The sequence below is a fragment of the Gambusia affinis genome, linkage group LG11, assembly GCF_019740435.1.
Source record: "Gambusia affinis linkage group LG11, SWU_Gaff_1.0, whole genome shotgun sequence".
Lineage (NCBI taxonomy): Eukaryota > Metazoa > Chordata > Actinopteri > Cyprinodontiformes > Poeciliidae > Gambusia > Gambusia affinis.
Window position 1 is genome coordinate 4,202,852 of NC_057878.1, and position 18,320 is coordinate 4,221,171.

Consider the following 18,320-nt stretch of genomic DNA (forward strand, 5'->3'; position numbering starts at 1 on the left):
CTTGTTTTGTGATTGAGATGATTGCCTACTGTAAAATGTCACACAAAATAAAAGTCCATAATAGAATGACTGTATTTTATAAGTGCATGAATAAGGAAGAGCTGTGTGGACATATTAAACCTGGGCTAGGAAGGGGCTGGGGGGCCGACGATGTGTTCGCTTTCACCTCAAAAAGTATTTAGTTGCGCCCTTCATCTGCTACTCAAAAAATAAAAATAATGTTTTATGTGGCTAAAAGTTTGGTGTAAAGTGGAGCTAATGTGCTAACAAACATAAATAATAATAAAAAAAAAAAAAACACTGATGCTACATTGTGAAAAACAAAAAGACTAATGGAACTAAAATGTCCTTCAGGAAAGAAACTATGAATCTCGTGACTCTAGAAACAAGAAATGTTACAATGAACTCATCAGGGACTCTGTCATGGACAAAAGGACTCTTTGTCTTTTCTCTATCTGTTTTATCTGCTCACATGCACATGGCTGCACGCTGACATAACCGTAACATTTAAGGCTGGCGACGCGTAAAAACTGAGTGAGGCAGGTCAACACCTTTAGAGAGGGAGCAGAACGAGGAGAAAATAAAGCTGAACTTGGGCTACAATCTTTGCTTCACTTGGTGTCGGTCCTAAGGTGAGCTGAGTGGAGCCCAGCGCTGGACGGCAAATGAAACTCTGTTCCGTTTGGACGATGTGTAACATCTGATCATTTTCAGCATTAGTTTGTTTTATATTTAACCAAATCTCACTTTTTCTCCAGGTATCGACACTGGGGTTTTAGTCGGGTCCTGGTAAATAGATCTGGGTGGTGCACAAAGGGGTTGTTGTAGTTCACAACAACTTTGTGTTGTGATATGGTGAATAATACATAATGAGGGATAATAAATAACCTCATCGGCCTCTAGAGGAATCTGATTAGGCGTGTCAAGTGTTAACAGCAAAGATATATTTTCTCCTTTAGCATAACAGTTGGATGAAAAACACAGCAGTTTCAGCATTTCATCTTCAAAAATAATTACCTCCACTTTATTCAAAACATTTTCATTTCAATCACAAAATGCTTTTCCCCCCTTAACATTTCTATATTTTTCTTGAAACGATTACAATTTTTCCATCAAGATTTCAATTCTTGAAATTAGTTTTGAGGCCTAGACAATTTACAAAAGCAATAAAATGTCCATGTTTTTGATGAATCTGCCACACACACACGTTGCAAAGCCATGATGCAGAAATCCTTCTTCTAAAGGGTTGCTTATGTAAGAAACATGAAAACATACCGTACTGTGGGAAGTCGTCCCCACTTCCCCTTCAGGATTACCCACATCTCCCGGCTGAAGAACATCTGTCCGTTCCCGTCTGATATTCTCCTCTGACCCTGATTTAAATCAACGCCCATCACATTTTCTCTGATGCCACTCAGTCGAACCGGTTCACCTGTCGGGTTTCCAACTGTGTTACCGATTATACATCAGCCACTTAAATATGTGCTAATATGACCTGTTTAGTGGAATGTTGTTTCTTTTTTCTTCTCCCACATACATACGTTGATTTAAGTTTAGATTTTTTTAAAAACACATTTTACAAAAGCAAAATCTCAACAATCTAAGGTTTAACTTCAGTTACAGTCTTTCTTCATTTCCATGTTTTTGTGTTGACAAGCGCTTTGTAAAAGAACGAAGGTTTTGTGAAGCATGCGACTGAAACAAAGAGAAGCAGAGGAGACATGACGAACAGCACGCCGCCGTCCGTTAAGATCATCGTCTGTCTCATGGCTGCTCTTTGTTTTAGATTTTAAATACGACAAGAGATATGTGAGGATTTTTAAAAACCACGTTCTAGAGAACGACGGTGGGGTAACGAGGCCTGCTTATAATTTGATGTGGTTTTTGTTACTTTTGGACAAAATACTTCACAAATTCAATATAATTTGACCAGAATAAGAGTTAAAAGGGGAAATTCCTTATTTGTTGACAAGCTACTCCATCTGAGGCGTTAAAAATGAGTAAATGCAAATATTTACTAATCTGAGCGATATTAAATTTATGAAAAGTACATATGTGTCATACTGCAGGCAATTTAAACGTGACTAGATATAGACTAAGTAAATTAACTAATAAGCATGTTAATTGGTAAATCGCAACAATCTGCATCCATGTTGGCACATGTTCCTTTCTTTTTTGTCCTTTTTTTAATAATAAAAAAAAAATTAGTAGTCATAGAAATGATAATGTTTTTTTAGCTCCAATATAATTATAAATTTATTAATTTCTCTATGTTATACAAATCTGGGTCATTGGTGTAAAATTAGTGTAGAGTTGCTGAGGAGGTGATACAAGAGAGTATCAACTTTTCACAAATCTTCAAAGGATACATAAAATTATAATTATTTCAGCAACATTTGCTGAAATAATTTTACTCAACTGTTTAGTCGTGTGTTGTAGTTCAGCGCCGTTTGAGGAAAATCATATTCATCCAGTTTAAGATATTAAAAACAGCTTCTACGTCAGACCTTGATTTATTCTGCATTCGCTGCATCGTGGCTCAGACTGAACGTAAAGACAGCAAAGAAATTCACAGATTTTATTCCCAATATATTATGCACAACATCAGCAGAGGGTCCCAACTCTGCTTCCTGCTGAAAAACCATGTGGGAATCAATGGTAAAATTATAAGCTTGTTTCATTATTTTTTTTTATGCCCAGCATACTGGTACTTTTAAAATTAATTCTTAAAAAATCTTAAAAACACAAATTAAAATGCTTCTGCCTGTTCTGAACAGTTAATGAAAGGAACATTTCTGGTTTGGAACCACGGCACATTTGGTTTTATCACTATTAATCAGTGATTCAAGTCAAATTTGAACTATTTCTGTTTGGCCAAAGTCCCAGCAGCATTCCACACATTTCACATGACAGCATCTGTCTGGTTATCTAATCCATAAAGATTAGCGCCTCAAATTGATCTGTCACGCAGATTACAGGAACACAAGCTGGGTTTTCATGAACCATAAAGTTGCACAAATTGAAGCTACAAGAATAAATTTGCTGAATGGAGACGCTCCAATTTTGAAAAAAAACTCATGTTTTTTTTATATTTAATTTTTTGCTAGTATGAGTTTTTTTCAGCCATAGTGAAAAACTAATGGAAATTTTTTTTTTTTTTTTTTTCAAATCACGTGATCAATATCCAGATGTTACTACTGGTGCAAACCACAAAGAAGATGATAGAAAGTGGCAGAATGATGTGGTGTGTGTGTGTTTTTGTCAATGTACTTGTTGTTAGCCAGCGCTATCACAGCATCACAGTTCGTATGACTCAATGTAATGACTCATAACTTGTGCCCAATAAGTCACATGATGTCCAATCCAGTAATGTTTACCTCCATCCATTTCTTTTAGGTTTACACCTCGGACTTTAGCAAATTGTTAGATGTTTAAACTTGATTGAAAAAAATATTAATGAATATTTAAAAAGTTACAAATTGAGGTCTTCTGTGTCTCAGTTCTTCTTTTTGGTGACATCGGTCTCAAACGTGTCTTTTCTTTCCATACCTGTGTTGGCGTGTGGCAGGTGTTGTTTATGGAGGCTGATGGTGAATTCACGTTACAATCTCCTGACGCTCCTAAAACTGATATCCAGTCACTGTGGTCAGTCCGTCTGTCCTCTTTTCCTTCCACTTTCCGGATTTCCCTCAGATCTCGGCTTCAGTCTGTCTCGTTTCTTGTCTCTGTCCCACTTTTCTCGGCTCACATCGTCTTGACTTTGGAAACTCATTAGGCCGTTTTCTTCCCTCGTATGTGTGTGGGCCAGATTAGGCAGAATTAGTTTCTGGTGGGTTTAAGGCCTCATGTCTGAATCATTCTGGTTTTTGTTTTTTTTACTTTTGCTAGTCACAACTGTGTCTTTTTATGTTTCTGTTCCAAATGTAATACATCTATTATTTTAATGCTTGAGTGTCTCATAGAAATGCCTTCTTTTGTCTGTCACCAGTTATGTTCTCAAATCGGGTGACGATTCATAATTGGAAACCACTTTTGCAGATTTCTGGAACAATCCAAATAGTTTTCATGTACACTTTTTTACAAAGCAATTTAAAGGCTTATGTGGTGAGGAAACTTTCTAACAAGTTTTTGAAATAAAAAGCTGCATAAATGTCATTGCTGGAACGGATTTATGTATAAGTTTGAGTTTTACATGATGACGCATTAGGATCATTGTAGACGGAAGGAAAAAATAAGAGTAAATTCCCACCAAAAAACTCACAGCTTGAAAAATTGACCGTTTGCTAGAGAATACTTAAATTTAGAGATGAATCTCAGACATTTTCTGGGGAAAAAAACATTTCTGAGTTTCAAAAGTAAAATTTTTAAACTTTTTTTTAAAAATTATTTTTTAAAAGTTTAAATATTTCAAGCTCTGAAACTCAGTCCTTTTTCTTTTTTAGAAAATTTGTGATCTCAAAGCCAATCCATTTTTTTCTGACAAATCTTAAGAAATTTTAAGAAAACAAGAAATTTTCTGAGCTTCAAAAGTCAAAGATTAATCTAAAAGTGTTTGGCAGAACTTTACTCCTCTTCTTTTCTATATGCAACGGCCCCGACGCGCCAGGACGGCACATAATTTGATGAACTCCAGCTGGAATCAAACCTGCCATTTTAAGTCACATGTCCAGACCTGATTGAATTAAAAATTTTACTTGAAAATAGATGATAGATGATAGATAGATCAACCAGTTTGAGCATGAGCTGTTTTTCAAAGAATTTGCCAAAAAAAAAAAAAAAATCCACTGTTGTACGCAGCAACAAATTATCCACATATTTTGCCAGTTATCTTGCAAATATATGAAAGGATACCACCGAGTTGGGGAATCACATTAATAAGCAGTGAGATGAGGGGTCAAGTTAAGCCTTATCTGTTCGTTTCTCGTACGATCTGCTCACACTCAGATGGCGCTAATCGCGCGTGAGCGGTTTCCCGATTCGGCTCCCCCTCGGCGTTGCCAGTTTGTGCTGCATATTAAAAAGTTTGTTACATTTTCTTAATTAAACTATCGCGAAGACGGTGCCAGTCTCAGACAGACTTGCTTCCAGTTCGGTAAAAACCCTGTAAATTAACATGCACTCAGACATGCTTAGTCACACTTGTGCTGTCCTCATGTGAAGTCTTCAATTATCTTCGAAAAAAACGTCTCATTAGGGCGCTCGCCGTGAAAGCGTGGAGCTGAAATGTTGCTAATTGTTGACTTATTAAATATGAGCATTAGCATGCCGCCACGTGTCTCGGTGCGTTTGGGTCAGCGTTGTTAACGGCGTGTGTTTTGTGATTCATCGCCTCCCGTCCTTTACGCTGACCGCTGCACATATCCTCCCCCCGCCCTCCCTGGGTGGCCCTTCCAAATGCCATCTGTCAGTCAGGCTGTATTACATCGGGCCCTTCAGGTGGCTCAACGGGGGCCTTTCAACACACGTCTGTGTTGTGTAAACAGGAGATGGTGAGAGGAGAGTTATTAACCTCTTCCCTTTAGCACAAGTGGCGACTCAGGCGGCGGCGGTAATGATTCCGCAAGACACAAACCGAGAGGCGTACATGAGGTCAGGCGGTCCAGACGCAGAGTCAAAACACTGACTGTCCACCACCTGGTACCTCAGGGAAAAGTCAGCAGCGTCGTGTCATTTTGAGTTTCCTCAGAACATCAGCTGGAGGTGAGGTGACTCTTTATGTGTTCATTTCTGGCACAAAATGAAAAGATAAAATAAAAATTAGGACACAATCCACAAAAAATGTATTTTAGGCAACAGGGAAAATAAATGTTGATCCTTTTTATGTTTTCTGCCTTCTGCTTTGGTTTATATACAATTATGCTAAGAGATGAGTCAATTATGTTTTATAGTCTAAAGTGGAGCGTGTACAGAATATGCATATTTAGTGTGCAAGTTAGCTTAGTAATGCATAATTAGACTTCAGCAAGTTACTTCCAACTGGATTCTTGGTATGTGTTGAATATTAATCAACCGTCAGAAGTTGTGTGTTTGAAGCAGAACGAAAACACAGGATAGGACTGAGGAGACATGGAGGCTAGAACAGGACATGACACAATGGAAGAGACCAGGAGTGAACTATGGAGACCAGTGAGCTTCAATACAGAGACATGTTTTCAATAAACGGCTACGAGAGATGAATGAGCAGGAGAACTGAGGGAACGAGGCTGATTACCACTGAAAACACAAAGGGAGGTTAAAGGTAGTCCAACACTAGAGAATTAAAATACACAACTAGAACGTGATGTTTTAGAATAAGAAACAGGAAACTGAGCACAAACGAACGAATGCTTTAGCATTTAGCATCTATGCTAAATGGTGCATAGATGCAGCATTTAGCATCTATGCACCACAAATCTGGAACAAACTTCCAGAAAACTGTAAAACAGCTGAAACACTGACTTCCTTTAAATCTCAACTAAAAACCCACTTGTTTAGAGTTGTATTTGAAACGTAACCAATTGCAGATTTATTGACGGAATCTGACTTGATATTGTGTTTTTATTGTTGATTCTATGCTGCATTGTGTTTTTGTGTTTGATTTGATGTAAAGCACTTTGAAATGCCTTGCTGCTGAAATGTGCTATACAAATAAAATTTGATTGATTGAACTGGAAAGGAAAAACCTAATCATAAGAAAACAAACATGTGAAAACCATGTTTGTTTACTTATGATTAGGTTTTCTTATGCATTAGTGCCACTCATTCACCACTTTGGTTTTATGTAAATTTGTGACAATAATCCACAAGGGATTAAAAATCCCTCTGGTTTATTGAACCAAACATCAATGTAGAGGAAAAAAATCAGTAAATTCAAATCCACTGAGGTTTTCTGTTAGACATTTAACTTAAAGTTAAACACAACAATTAAAGTTCCTTTTTTTTTGTATTCCTAAATTTCTCTGACATGTCAAACAACTCACAATTTATGACACTTGTTCACACACAGCTTGTCCCTCAAACAGAAATCTGAGGACACTGTAGTTGCAAAACAAAGTCTCTGGCATCAATCAGTCTGGTGAAATGTTGCAAAACCCAAAACCTTTGGGAACCAAGTGGATCAACGTTGGGACTATTTTCCATGAAAGGAGAAAGCATTGAAAGATCTGAACCTTCACAGAAGTCGCCGTCCTATAAGAATTACTCCAAGAGTGTAATTGTTAGCAATTTGCACAATTATGCAATCAAGGGAAAAGCATCTTCCAACACTTTGACATTTTGCTGCCTCTGGTGTTTAAGAGAAGCACTGGTAAATCAAGACTATTGAACTTCTCTCCCATCTGCTCCTCATCCTGCTGATGGAGAACACCATCTGTGTTCCAGCGCTAGCAGTGTTAGCTCCCACAAATAAACATCTGGTTTGTTTACCGCTGCCTGCAGAGTGTACTGTACTTCAGCGCGACGAGCGCGAACGCATCTAGGTCAAATACGCCAAATGCGTGGCTGAGTGGGGGACAGTGGCGACGACGAAGTGAGGAGAAGCGAAGAGGGGGAAAAAAATAAAAAGATCTGGAGGAGAGCAAGAGCAGCACTTCAAAGTGAAGGAACGGATGAGTGATGGTGAACACGATAATTAGGGAGAACCGTGAACAGATCTGCCTGTGGGGAGCCAGGAGAGAGTTGCATGTGCAGTGCTGCACATTTGCTTTCGAATTAAATCCGATTCCGTGTTTGTACTCATGTTTACATATTTCTCACACCAAGCTGCATTTATCTATGTGTTTTTATTTATTTTAAATAGATAATCCTGCGATCTAAATGCACACATTCTGTTGTTCCTCTACGTCTACTTGAACTATATATGTTTTAAAAGAAACATTTATACACAAATGCAGCTGAAGTCAAAACGGCTGCAAGCAGACAGTTTGTAATGATGCCAAGCATGTCTTGAAATGCCTTTTTATCTTGGTCCTAACATGAAGAAATGAATCATATTTTGTGAAATATCAACTTCTGGTATGAATATGATACATTTCCTGTTATGCTCCATTACAGCTCCAGGTTAATTTGCATATTCAGATCCTTGTTGTTTACCCATTACTTGCTTTTTCATCCATACCAGCTTCTACCTAAGAACTTATTATATATATTTATTTTTTCCTCATCACAAAGTGTTTTATTTAAAAATATATATATATTTTTACAAGGCGTTATCCATTTAATTCCTACAACCCATAATGCAGTCTGTTAATTCTACCTGCATCTTCAGCACCGGTATTTGTTTTCACATGGAAACAGCTCCCTAATGCAGCAAACACAGATTAAAACATGTCGAAGTATCAACTTTAATACTTTAGGTGGATTGATATAATCACAAACTACGTTTACAAGAGACCGCTGCCTGCAAACTGCCGGCACTTTTGGATGCTGATTGAAAACAAGTTTTCAAGGAAGAGACTCAAAGGTGTTAAACAGCTGGGAGGAAGACCAGCCACTGTCCATACAGACCACAGAGGAGGCTGAGATTGTTTTCTCTGAGGTACCAAGTAGATAGTTTTATTCACAGTAACTTTTTGGGGAAAATGATTTTTTCTAGGAGTATTTTTACTAGACCATACTTTTATTTGAGTAATGTTATTGTAAATTATCACCACTCTCATTTCTTCTTGAATTTATTTTGTTATATTTTTTTAATGCTAGTTTTTTAAAATTCCAGACTTGGGACATAACTTTATAATTTAGTCTATGTTTATAGTAGACGTATATATTTGATCAGACATTATAATTAGTCAATACTTTAGTAGCGTTTTTAAAAAACCGTTTTCCACTGTTGAGTAATTTCTTGAATGGCGACATAAAAAGTCTGGGCCCAGACTTTAACGTGTTAATTTAAACTAATTACATCGATTGAATTTAAACATTAAATGTTTCAGTGTAATTCTTTTGCATGTGAAACTGTTGTATTTTGTGTGTTTCTTTGTAAATCTGACGCACTGAGTGACATCTGTAAACAAATCCAATGAACGAAGCTGCTTCTCTTCTTCTCATTAATTCCCTTTTCTTTGTTTCTTAGAAAAAATATCCGCTCCTCTAACATTTTTAAACCACAGACAGTTTTTTCCCCCTAATTCTAAGTTCCCTTGGACATGATTAGCATGTAATTTATTTAGTCACTGGGTATTGTATTAAACTTTAGGTGAAAAATGACTGGCAATAATAAATGTTAATGAGCTAATCCAGGAAGTTTAATTAATAAAACAAAAACCCATTTAATGTTGGATGGATCCGACATACATTAATCATGAGCTAAAGCTGAGGGGCTATTTTTGCTCTGGCGTGATCGATTTTTCCAAAATCATCTCCAGCTTTTCCCAAGACAGTGATCCTGTGTTTTTTTTTTTATGTTATGTCACAAAAGTGAAATAAAACACAACATACAGACTCCTGTAAAGAAATATACAGGTGGCTCTGCAGTTGGGTTTAGACAAAAGCAAAAAAAAACAAACAAACAACCTGGACGAGTTTAGGACACCCAAACTCTTTGCACCCACCAACAATGGAGTAAGTGTTACATAAACCAAACAGAAGCAGCAATATTTGTTTGACATTTAATGTTACAGGATTGAAACCTGAGGAGAAAATTCTAACATTTTAGATTAGAATCAACGGAAAACTAGCTGGATTACACAACATTTCATTGTTGTTATTTTTAAGCTTTGAGACTCTTTATTCCACAGATTATGTACAATCTGGAAAGTATCCTCTTAGCGACGCTAACGATGCTTTTGATTTACACTGAAAAATTATCTCCATCATAAGGTTTTGGCTTTGTTTGAGTAAAATTGTCAAGTCTAAATGCATTTTTGAATTTTTAAGATCAAGGCATGATGTGTTGCTTTTTGATTTGTCTTCTATTTCAGTGATTTCTTGGTTTGTTCCTGTGAAACGGAACAAAACTCTTCAGAATGTGTGCTACATCGTCGTAAAGTCAGAATTTAACAAAGTGGGGAATCATATTTTAACACAGTTTCATCCTTTACTAAATGAGATCCTTTGAAAAATCTGTTTTGTATTTGGCCAAATTGTCGGATATTAAAATTGGTTTATTTTTGGTTCCCGTTACCTGATTGTTTTCTGTTTCTGCAACAGAAACCCAATGCAGAGTGAAAGTTTAAAGCTTTCAGCTCTCTTCAGAACAAAGTTCACTGACTTGTTGTCACCTTCAAATATTAATGTGATGTTGGCTTGGGGTTTAATGAACGAGACTCCTGTAGAGTTTTGCTGCGGCTCTCCGAAGAAAAGAGAGAGAAAATCCAATCTAAGCCATTGTCAGACTTTCGGTGTTTGGGTGAAACATTTCAAGTGCTGCTCTAAATGTCTCAAGACGAAGCTGCATTTCTGAAGCTTCTTTTACCATCTAAGCCCGCTAGGACCCGCAGGCTATCGGGTTACACGAGTATTGAGCTACTGAGTAGAAAGGAGCTGCAGAAAACCTCCACTGAGTATTTGACAATCCATCCCAAAAATGCTCCATGTTGCTATACTGGTCCTGATTCAGCCATATATCATCCTGACGTTTTATTTTTCTAAGCCGTTACCAACATGTTCATTCCTTACACTTCTGCAATTTTTTCGAAAATTACTTTCTGACAAGGTCTGTACCTAACCATGAAAAAAGTCTGGCCCTCCCACTTGAGGCTCTGTTCAATATGAGGAATTTTTTTATGAATTAATTTTTTATTTTTTTTTGTCTCAAACTGCAGTTTGCTGACTCTGTTTGTCCGAATCCCCATTCAAAAGGGATTATTTTAACAAACAGTTTTACTTGCATCTCAAACATAACATTCAATATAAATGTTGATAAACATTGTGCTTTAGAAAAAGAAAAATGTAAATGGCCTGCACTTGGTCAAGTCAGAGGACTCTAAAATCCAAAGCCTGCATTACATATCAGTCATTCAGCCATTCATACACTGATGGTAGTAAACTATGCTGTTGCCACAGCAACCCTGAGGCAGACTGACAGCAGCAAGGATCCAAACCAGCCTTTAACCGGCCAGGCTGAGACTTGACAGTGGAGAAGAGGCTTTAGTTTGTTGGTTCTGGGGTCTTTCTGCGTGACGTTTGCATGCTCTCTAAGTAATCTGGTTTCTGCCCACAGTCCAAAAACACGACCATTATGCTGATTCATCTGTCTACATTTCCCTTGGCTGTGTCTTGCGTGTGTTTGATTGTATATTCTCTGTAGCTTCATTTCGATTGCAAATGTGTGCAAAAATTTGATATTCCGCTAATGTTGGAAAAACATAATTTTGCTATTGTGTTTCTGTTAACAAAGAAACACAATTAAAGTCACATGAGAATAAGTTAGTTATTACAATAAGTCAATAAAAACACGCCACACTAGGATCCTCCAACTACTTCCTGTTGACGTCTTCCTTTTGGTTTCCTGCAGTAGCAGCATCCAGTTGTTGATCATGTGACTCGTGTGATGAGAGCAAATTGTTTCCATTGCCAAATAAACCAATTTTGATATGGTTAAAAAAAACACACCTCATCCTAGTGCAAAAACATGATGTTTATTGGAAAACATGATTTCTCTTTTTTGTTTTTTTCACAATTGGCATGTTTCAATTAAGCAAATTTATTTACAAAATGTCAAATTGTGCTGCACCGTAACGGGTTGGCGACCCGCCCAGGACGTACCCTAGAACTCTGCCTCTTGCCTGATGACCACTGCTGTAGCGGTGTGGCACAGGTCCAGATGGAAACGGACAAGATTTGTCACAGAAATGAAAAGTTAAAGCGTGCAACACTGCAGGCTTCATCTGCAGAGTCAGAGCAGTGGCAGTGACTCATCCCTGTTCTTTCAGGACTGCCTGCAGGCCTTGGGTGGTCTTTTTCTCCCTGACACGTTTCTGGGACATAACATGAGTGTCAGTGTTGCAGCTTCTTAGCTCCCTCAGATATTTTCTGCTTGTGTCTTGATCTGTGAACAATGGCTAATAGAAAAGCCTAAATTCTAAACTTTATGGTTGTGGGTAACGTCAAAGTTGAAAACAGGAAATCCTTGTAGTTTGCAAATTCGACCTCCATTCATCATCAACTTATAGACATACACAAGTTGATCCAAAGCTGTACTCTTCCAAGGTCAATAGTCCCAAAAGAACTATCGAGATTTCTATGTTTTATACGTTCTCTTAATAATACAAGTCTCATTCAGCAGTGTGCATATGTGCAGATAATGCGTTAGTTGCAAAATGTGACAGATTTATATTAATTCCATACTTGTCTCCCATTAGCTGGTTAAGTTGCTGTATATACAAACTTGGCCTATCATGGAAAACGTGTTGTTGATGTTTTCTTATGTATCCATGTCCTAATAAAGTCCTCATAGTTTTCCCAGTATCATAGGCCTCAAGGATTGTAAGTTAAACAAGATATCTTACAAGGAGCACATGTTGCATATTCTCTACAGCATATTCCTACTCTTAAAGAAATAATGGATTTTATTTGAACAGGATTAAAACACTCTTTAGATGCCACAGAACCTCTCACTGATGTCCCACAGCTTCTTTGAGGCGGCATCGTCCCTGGCCTTGGCGAAGACGTTACTTGCGGTGCAGTTGGAGAAGTAGTGCCCACTGAGGTGTTCGATGCCCTCCTGCAGGGCGCAGTGCAGAGTGGTTTGGCTTCCCTGGAGCGGAGTCTTGAAGAAAAGCTTTCCAAGGTTCGAAAAAATCACGTGAATGGTCCCATCTGTGTTCCTGCCCAGCTCAGTCTGGATGGCCCCTGTGAGAACACAAAGTCTTTTGTGGTTACCTGGTCTTTCAACGTAAACAACTGAGGCTGCTCTTTGTTGATTCCTGTGTGGCTAGAAGTTGTATGGTCATGTTCTACAGATTATAATTTGAAGCACTTTTGTTTCTTACTACTGGGAAGCAGTAAAAAATAAGTGAAAATCGATTAACCTGAGGCCAGACAAAATCTGCAAACTACTCTAGGGAATTGGTGCACTGAGAACGTCTCTTATCAAATATACAACAGTCGAGTCGGGGAAGTAGACCCATCGGTAAGCTGATGCTGCTGGTATTGTTATTCTGGATGAGTTTATCTGCATTCCACATCCTTCATGTCTACAAGCCAGGACATGGCTTCTGGACGTGTGTGATTCTTCTTTTGGATTTAGTTTAGTTTCTCCTGTTTTTTTTATTTTATATTCTTCAACTTTCTCCAATGCTGCCAAATGAATTCCCTTTTCAGCTTTCTAGCCTTCAACACTGACTGACATTTGGAATGATTAACTTTATTCACTTCGACAGGAAAAAAAAAAAAAAAGTCCTGAGAGTTCAACTTAGTTTCATTAGACTGAAAAACATTCTTAACCAAAGTTTGAGGAGATTTTAATCTGGCCTGGATGATTTTCTTGATGTAAAAACGATTCTGTCCTATAACTTTATTTGTCCAGACGTGTGAAAATGACAACCGACTGCTTTTGCATGTTGAACATAATTTCTGCAGCTCCCTCATGGTTGCTTTTCAGGTCTTGACAATCTCACTGCCCAGTTTCTATCTTGTCCTCTTAACAATCCCAGATTTCCTTTTTTTAATTAACGTCACCAATTTACCACACCGTCCCAAATTATTACTTTCTGTTCCGAGGCATCTCTTAACTAATCTTTCTCCAGATTGATAACTTTTGTACAGTGAGATACTTTCAGTCCTTCGTAATCTCTTCGCAACCTGTGGCATTTCCAATGGCAAACATTAGCTGGATTTTATTTATAAATGTTTTGAAATGTGCATTTTTTACATTCTGCTAATATAAGAAAAAAAAAACATACACAATTTCGCAATTAGTTTTTCCATTAAATAAAAAATGAAATTAAAATAATAAAATTGTTGGATCTTTTCAAATATCTGTACGTTTAGGTCTCATTCATCTGACCTGAACATCAGTGACACTCAACAAATGTCCATGTTCTGCACACTAATACGCCCAAAAGGAAGAAAACAACAACCATGGCGTACGATGACGAACATTAAGTTAACATGCTGGCTCCGGTCGGACGACAAACTTCAAAATCGCAAGGTATCCTGAACCATTAGTATCTACATTTACTTCCACAAACACTGAGCACTACTTCTTCTGTCTTATTGCAGTTGGCAAAATGCTGAGCACGCTCTCTGTGTGTGACGTTATTGCGCCCTCTACTGTGCATGCGGGACACTTTCAGGTCGTTTGGAGTTCACACTGGAGATCATTTACAAATCGCATATATTTTGAAATATGAACGACCACCCCAAACAAATCCGATTTCACAAAATATCGGATTTGGGTCACTTCAGGCTGCAGTGTGGACATGACCTTGTGGTAAGCACAAACCACTTGCATTGGTTCTTACCTGGATGGAGGGAGTAGCAAGTGACCTTGGTTCCCTTCAGTCTCTTGGCAAGCTCGTGGGTGAAGAGAACGTTGCACAGCTTACTGTCGCCGTAAACTCTGAAGCAGTCTAACCCTGATGTTCCTACTCCCAGATCTCTGTGCGTGTTGAGACAGTCAAAGTCGACTCTTCCCCAGTTGTGGGCCGCAGACGACACATTCACCACCCTGCTTGGTCCGCACTCCTTCAGCCGGTCCAGTAACAGGTTGGTTAACAGGAAGTGACCAAGATGGTTGACGCCAAACATCAAACCAAATCCGTCCTCTGTTCGACCTATCAGGAGGACACCTGGGACAAACCATGGAGATCAAGAGTCTTTCTGAGTTACGTCTTAACCACAGTAAGAGATGACTTACTGAATCTCCCTACTGAAACTATCTGGCTACTAGGATTCACTTCATGTGTAACTTAACAGCTTTAAACACTTGAACACTCTGTTAAGAAGCTAAAGTCAGATTTGTAGAATATATGGCACAAAGTTCACCCATCAAACGATTCTCCTATCTGAGCTGTGGATACTTGTAGGTCTTCCAGAGATGCCACAGGACTCTTGGCTACATCCACATTAGAATCATTAGAATCATTGACTTAATTGATAATTGGCTAAATACTGGAGTTAGTGTGTAGTCTGGTGTATACCAAGATCTCCCAATTTGCATTTACTGGGTCTTGTGCACAGTATATCATTTAAAAAAAAAAACATAATTGACATGTGTAAGTTGTGACCAAGTGTGATAAAATCTTGATTTTATTCAAACTTTTTAATAAAAATGTAAGATGCTGAAACGAGAGCTCCTACCTGCATTGTTGATCAGGATGTCCAGTCTGGGTTCTGTCTTCAGGAAGTTCTCTGCAAAGCTGCGGACCGACTTGAGACTAGCCAGGTCCAGCTGCATGAACACCACCTGACCACTGCCACTCTCCTGAAACGGACATTCACTAGTTAGCTAATATCTGCCAACAACTTTTACTTCTCTGTCTGCATACCAGGAAAACAGAGAGAGAGAGTTGAGTTTAAAATGGCCTTTATTTCACACTCCAAGTGTCAGACAACAAAACAAACGTTAATACAAAATCAGAAAGGAAAAACTAAAGATGCCATATCAACCGAACACAAAACATCCTTGATACTCCACTTGCTTACAAAGACATCATTGTACTGTGTCAATTTAAAAAACTCAAACTCCAGACGAATTCGATCAATTACCAGCCTCTGAAATAAAACACAAGCATCATCCGTTTGATGACCGTTCTTTTTGGGGGGGTTTTCTCCACAACTATACTGCCAGTTTTGCAGTTACAGAAATAAAATTTAGAAGAACAAGAATAGATTTCTTTTTTTGCACAATACAGTAAATAAAAATACAGTTAGAAAACTTCTCACTAACCCCACCAAACAAATGACCTAAAAGAACAAGAAGAGGATTCAATCTTCATCCTGAGAACGATAACAATAGTAACTCACGCCAGGATGAAGGTGTCAGATACCCGTATGTATCTATGGCCCCACCCACAATCCTCCACCGGAGGTCACCCACCCGTTTCTCAATGGGGGCTTTAAACAGGGACCACCAACATCCTCTCAGAGTAGAGCTGCAGTCAAAAGACACAAGCCACTTTGACACCCTCACTTCTGCCAGAGAGTGTAAACTCAGCACCTTCACACAGACTTTATACTAAACTTTCTTCCCCTTCAAAACAACCTGAAGGTGTATTTTGAAGAGACGGCAACATTTCTGGCTCATCCTGCCACTGATCCACTGCAGGAGAGACGATTAGGGAAGGAAACATACAATCATAATCATCATCCTGGACAGAGTACTATTAACAACAAACGCTCTGATGGCAGAGAGGCCCAGGTTTCTTCTTTCAACCTTAACGTGAGTCTGTTGGATGGTATCTGTAGACTCTCCACTAGACTGGCCACAGACATCTGCATCAGATGACCCAGTTTCACACAGACTGCTTCACTCATCCTAGATCTAAGAGAACCAGATGAGAGGATCCGTGACGGGACGAATCTGTTTTCTAACAGAGGCTCTTCAAAAGCCCACATTCATGATGTGGACTCAGTCTTTCTCTCTCAAAGGTGAGAAAGTGTATTTTATAAAACCTTTTCAATGAATGTTGTAGTGGCTGCTTGTTTGTTCTGGTGTAAAACCACTATATTGTTCAATTAGCTTCAGTTTTCTTTCTTTGTTGATGTTTGTTTTTTTAGCTCTTAGCATCGTTTCTGTCCGACGTTATGCTCTTGTGCATTAAAAAAGTACTTACTAGTCCACACAAAGTCTGCTGAACGACAAACTTTACTTTTCTTTGACATTACATAACGATTCTTCAATCTTGCACAGCATTCCACATTTTAATGGTCAAAAACTGTGTAGTGTTTACTTGACCACACCACATCCCGTTTTCTTTCTGAAGTAAGTGACACAGCACTTTCCATATATTTTCAATTATGTCCATTAGGTGACGTTTTTCTACAAAACACTTACTAAAATAACACCGTATTGTAGAGAAAATATCTAAATATGCAAAAGTCATACACTTTAATAAACAATTTTCAAGCTGACATTTTTGGCTCTTACAAATGTTTTAAAAACTTTCTCCCAAAAAATCAAAATTTTGAAATTATAGTTTTTTCTAATAAATTTCTGACTTTTCATATTTTTTAATTTAAAAAAAAAAAGTACAGCATAATCTCAATTTCAACAGCTTTAGGAGAAACTTACAATTTTTTTTCCCTTTTTTCCCCACATCTACATTGGCCCTAATACGCTCTTGTACAGACCAGTACTGACGTCATTTAAACTCTCCCTCTATTTTCAGTCTAATCCTGCCTCGTTGTTCAGCGTCGTGCTGCTTTTCTTCCTACTTTCACTGAGAAACAAAGACATGACCAGCAGACTCTCACCCTCTTGACGTCCTGCAGAGCAGCTTCTCCTCTCTGCTTGCTGCGACAGGCCAGGATCACTCTGGCTCCTCTTTTGGCCAGCTCTATGGCCGTGGCCTTCCCTATGCCAGTGTTGCTGCCTGCAGGTGGAAAGCAGTCAAAAACCAAAAGCACATCATCGCTACAAACCAGAAACTTTACCTACCAGTAACTATCACAGTTTTCCCATGCAGCTTTGCGTTGCTCTTGCAGCTCCTTCCTATTAGCACAACTTGACGGAAAATGTAAGCGAGGACGACGAGACCCAGAACCAGGAGAATCCAGAACATTGTTGCTGCCTTTGAGCTGCACTGAGGGAGCAGAGGGAGCCGTTGCAGAGTTCACTGGCTCTTACTCCAACAAACAGCCACTTCCTGAATGGGCTGGACTGATTTTCATGTAATCAGATTGCAGCAGAGCACAAAACCGGAAATTCTTAAGAGCTGGCCCGGCCCACGAAGCTGCTTGTTGACACAATGCCGGGTGTGTTTTGGTGAATCATGCCAGAACTCTATAGTTGAACTCTGCTCCAGTTGTCTGGGGCTATAAAAAAAATGCCAACACTGGAAGAAGTTGGGAGTGAAATTACAGCAATATTTAATTTCATCCTATTGTTATAATATTCAAGTATTTTTTTTTCTGTTTGTTTTAGCTCCAAGCCAAAGCATTGAATAGAAATGTGACACAAAGTTCACATTTCAGCTATGAAGGAGATAAAAAACATTGTTACTGCTTATCTGTGGAGAGCTGCCATTAAATCATTCAGGAGTCGATGTCTGAATGAGACAAAGGTTTTCAAACTTCTTTCATTTCAAATCTCAGCATTTTTTATTAGAACTCTGACAGACCAACACAAGTCCACAAGTGTGAAATGGAAGAAACATTATGCTTATTTTGAATTTATTTTTCTTAAATGCAAATCTGAATTGGACTTAGGTATGGACTTTGAAGTGACCATTGTAAAACTA

At 38.4% G+C, this 18,320-nt stretch overlaps 1 protein-coding gene across 1 annotated transcript; it reads right to left on the reverse strand.

Moving 5' to 3' along the window:
* Positions 1-11,533: 11,533 nt before the first annotated feature.
* On the reverse strand, positions 11,534-17,733 carry LOC122839378 (dehydrogenase/reductase SDR family member 13-like). Its single transcript, XM_044130888.1, has 5 exons — positions 17,519-17,733; positions 17,335-17,453; positions 15,220-15,343; positions 14,382-14,708; positions 11,534-12,768 (listed from the first exon to the last, which is right to left on the reverse strand). Exons 1-5 carry the CDS (start codon positions 17,640-17,642, stop codon positions 12,512-12,514), a joined length of 951 nt encoding a protein of 316 aa, XP_043986823.1. The 5' UTR covers positions 17,643-17,733; the 3' UTR covers positions 11,534-12,511.
* Between the last annotated feature and the right edge of the window lie 587 nt (positions 17,734-18,320).